General features: G+C 38.0%; 1 protein-coding gene across 1 annotated transcript in view; it reads left to right on the top strand.

Moving 5' to 3' along the window:
- TTC29 (tetratricopeptide repeat domain 29) overlaps positions 1–3,633 on the top strand; it is a 467,422-nt gene that overhangs the window by 334,257 nt on the left and 129,532 nt on the right. The window contains exon 9 of the mRNA XM_006872284.1: positions 1,856–2,084. Coding sequence (XP_006872346.1) covers positions 1,856–2,084 — 229 coding nt within the window. The remainder of the gene's footprint in view (positions 1–1,855; positions 2,085–3,633) is intronic.

Here is a 3,633-nt window from a genome sequence, read left to right as displayed (position 1 = left end):
TCAGTACCGACCCTGACACTTAAGAACTAAGTAAACACCATTATTTATGAGCAAAGCTTTAGACAGGTGAGGATTACAAAAAATAAAGTGTTTTTAATCATAATTATGCAACTTGAAATATTGCAAAGGATTTGTTAGGTGCCATGAAATCAGTTCTCACTCACAGCGCCCCTAAGCACAACAGAAGTAAACACTGCCCAATCCTGTGCCACCTTCATAATCGTTGTACTTGAGCTTGTTGCTGTTGTCACTATGTCTTTCCAGCTTGTTGTGTGTCTTCCTCTTTTTTGTTGATCCTCCACTTTACCAAGCATGATGTCCTTCTCCAACAAAGGACTTGTTGTTAAGTTCCATTGTATTAGTTCTGACTCATAGCGACCCTGTATAGGGTTTCGAAGCAGCAGCTAACTGGTGGGTTTGAACGACTGACCTAGTGGTTAGCAGATCACACCAGAACTCCAACAAAGGACTTAGAGGTGGAGTCAAACAAAACAAACAAACAAAACATTGCTGTCATGTCAATTCTGACTCACAGTAGAACTTCTCCATAGGGGAAATCTGTAATCTTTATGAAACAGACTGCCACATCCTTCTCCCTCAGAGCAAGTAGTGGGTTTGAACCATTGGCCTTTCAGGTAACAGCCAAGCACTTAACCACTGTGCTACCAGGGCTCATTAGAGGCGGTATAGACATTTAAGATATCCTGTGATTTGTACCAATGCTGTCAAGTTTATATTTTTAAAGAATGAACTGGTACCTCAATGTTTTATGTAAAGAAATGACTGCATGTGGGAACGCCAGAGCAATACCTGAATGAGCAGGTAGATTCATTTAAGAGGGGGCTTTTTATTAAAAGATAATTAAAATTATTGAAAGATAATTTCATTTTTACATGAACTTTTGAAGCCCCTTCATATTTCCGTTGAAGTGGTTGGCTAAAAATGGCCTCTTGCTGAAAGTGAAAGCTGGCTAAACATATTTCATTAGGTAAATTCAGTGCTATGAGTAAAGCGATCTCCTCCAAATTAAAGGGAATTGCTTCAATTTTTCCACTATCATGTATTAGATTGAAGTGTATGATACTGCCAGTATTTGACCACTTTATCCTAAAAAATGTAAGTTTAATAAAGTTGCATCTGTTAGCTGAGTTTGTTTCCAAATAAGATTCAAGACATTCCACAGTGAGTAATCACAACTCGTTCCTTTTGTTATTAAGTGCTGTGGCCTTACTTTACTTTACTCATAGTGACCTTTTGGTTAGCAGTTCATGACTTTTACAGGGGTGAGGAACCTTTATTTCCAGCAAAATTTGGAATATTATCTGTGAGCCATACAAAGCTATCAACTTAAAAATTAGCCTGCTATATTTGGTCTAATATTTAATTAACTCACCCCTAATGACTTGACGGCACTTAACAACAACAACAACAATGTGATGGCTGGAGTCCTGGTGTGGTGCTGTGGGTTAGTGCACTGGACTGCAAGGTCATTTGGAACTGCAAAGTCGGTGGTTCAAGCCCATCAGCCGCTCCTTGGAAGCCCTATACAGGGTGGCTATGTGTTGGAACCAGTTCTGCAGCACTTAATAACAACAACAAAATGTGATGACTAGAACTGCGGTTGCCTTGGCAGGGCCAGACCAAATGATTTGTGGGCCTTACATGGCCCCAGGGATGGATTTTCCCCACCCCTGCTTTAGAAGAACATTAGTCTTATATCCTGCTTCTCCTCACTTTCTTCTTGAAAATGAACTGTGGGATCTATGTGGCATAAAACAGTGGGCAGTGGACAGGTATGTGAAATGGCAAAATCAGAATACAGAAAAAAACAATATCACTTCTGTAATATTTTTAGGGACACTACAACAATGCTTCTGAATACTTCCAACAAGCTTTTGAAACAATGGAAGAGCTAAAGAACATGCCTCTGATGGAAGAAACAAAAGTTCATTATGGGATAGCAAAAGCTCACCAGTTGATGCAGACAATTAACAATTACATCGAGACTGCAGATACCACCAGCCTTGACTACCTGCTGTCGTGGAAAGAGAGTAGAAGTAACATTGCCTTTGATGCGATTATTGGTAAGGTACTGGCTTTGAGACACACTTTGGTCATTATCCTTATAAAAATTTATTCAACGACTGATGATTTTAACCTTATCAGTAATTTAAATTATATTTATTTATTGAATGTACATTTTGTGTTATATTTTATCTTCAGTGTTTAAGGAAAACATAAAATATTGGTAGTGATTTGTTCAAGTTACTAAATCACAGTCACATACTGGTGTTTGTTTTAAATAGCCAACAGGAAGTACTGATCAATTGTTAGTTGCTATTGAGTTGGTGCTGATTCATAATGACCTTATCAGTTGTAAAGAATATGAAAAGGTTTATGGTTTTTAAATAGTGATCAGTGTCATACCTTACTAACAAAAACAAGTGTTGATAAATGCTAGATTATATTATGCACTTACTTTTCGGGTAGTAGTTGATCTTATAATTATTTTTACTCAATTTGAGTTTGAAGGAGCCCTGGTAGCATAGTGGGTTACACATTGGACTGCTAACCTCCATGTCAGCAGTACAAATCCACTAGTTGCTCTGAGAGAGAAAGAGACTTTCTGCTCCTGTAAAGATTTACAGCCTCAGAAACCTTACATTGTTGTTAAGTGCCATGGAGTCAGTTCTGACCAATAGTGACCCTGTATAGGTCGCTATAGTGAGCTTGAACCACCAACTTTGTGGTTCAAACCAACTTTGCAATCCAACACATTAATCCACAGCACCGCATCAGGACTCCTCAGAAAACTTATAGAGGGTCCCTGTGAGCCAGAACTGACTCAATGGCACTCACTGCCAACAATTTGAATTAGAAATTTAATTTAAAAACATTTTATAATAATTTCTCTCAGTTCCACTCTTACCTTACATCGTTTTCTGTCTGAAAAACAGAGTCAAAGTAGTTAATTAATAACTAAAGAGGTAGTCACCAAACACATGAAAAGATGTTTGTGATCATTAGGTATCTAAGAGATGCAAAAATCAAATCTACCAGGAGATACCCTCTCACCCATGCAAAAATGCTACTAATCAAAAAACAGACAGCAAATGCTGGTGATGTTAAGGGGAATAGGACCTCTAATATATTTCTAGCAAGGTTCTAAAATAGTAATACCACTAGGAAAATGATAAAGCACTTCCTCAAAAAGCAAGAAATAGAACTACCATATGATGCAGCAATCCAGCTCCTAGGTATATATCCTGGAGATATTAAGAGCAGTGAAACAAAGGGCATTTACATATATGTACCTATGCTCAATGCAGTATTGTTTATAATAGCAAAAAAAAAAAAAATGGAAACAATCTAAATGCCCATCAACAGATGAATGAATCTACAATTTGTGGTATACAGTAGACTGTGGAAGAATTGATGCTTTTGAGTTATGATGTTGGAGCAGAATAGGCTGAGCTGCCAAAAGAGCCAATATATCCATTTTGGAAGAAGTGCAGCCAGAGTGCTCCTTGGAGGCCAAGATTGCCAAACTTCGTCTCTCATATTTCTGACATATTGTCAGGAGGGAGCAGTAGCTGGAGAAGGATCTCATGTTTGGTAAGGTGGAAGGTCAGA

The sequence above is a fragment of the Chrysochloris asiatica genome, unplaced genomic scaffold (assembly GCF_000296735.1).
Source record: "Chrysochloris asiatica unplaced genomic scaffold, ChrAsi1.0 scaffold00190, whole genome shotgun sequence".
In the NCBI taxonomy this organism is placed as follows: Eukaryota; Metazoa; Chordata; class Mammalia; order Afrosoricida; family Chrysochloridae; genus Chrysochloris; species Chrysochloris asiatica.
The sequence above is the reverse complement of the archived record's forward strand: the minus strand, read 5'-3'. Positions and strand labels throughout refer to the sequence as shown.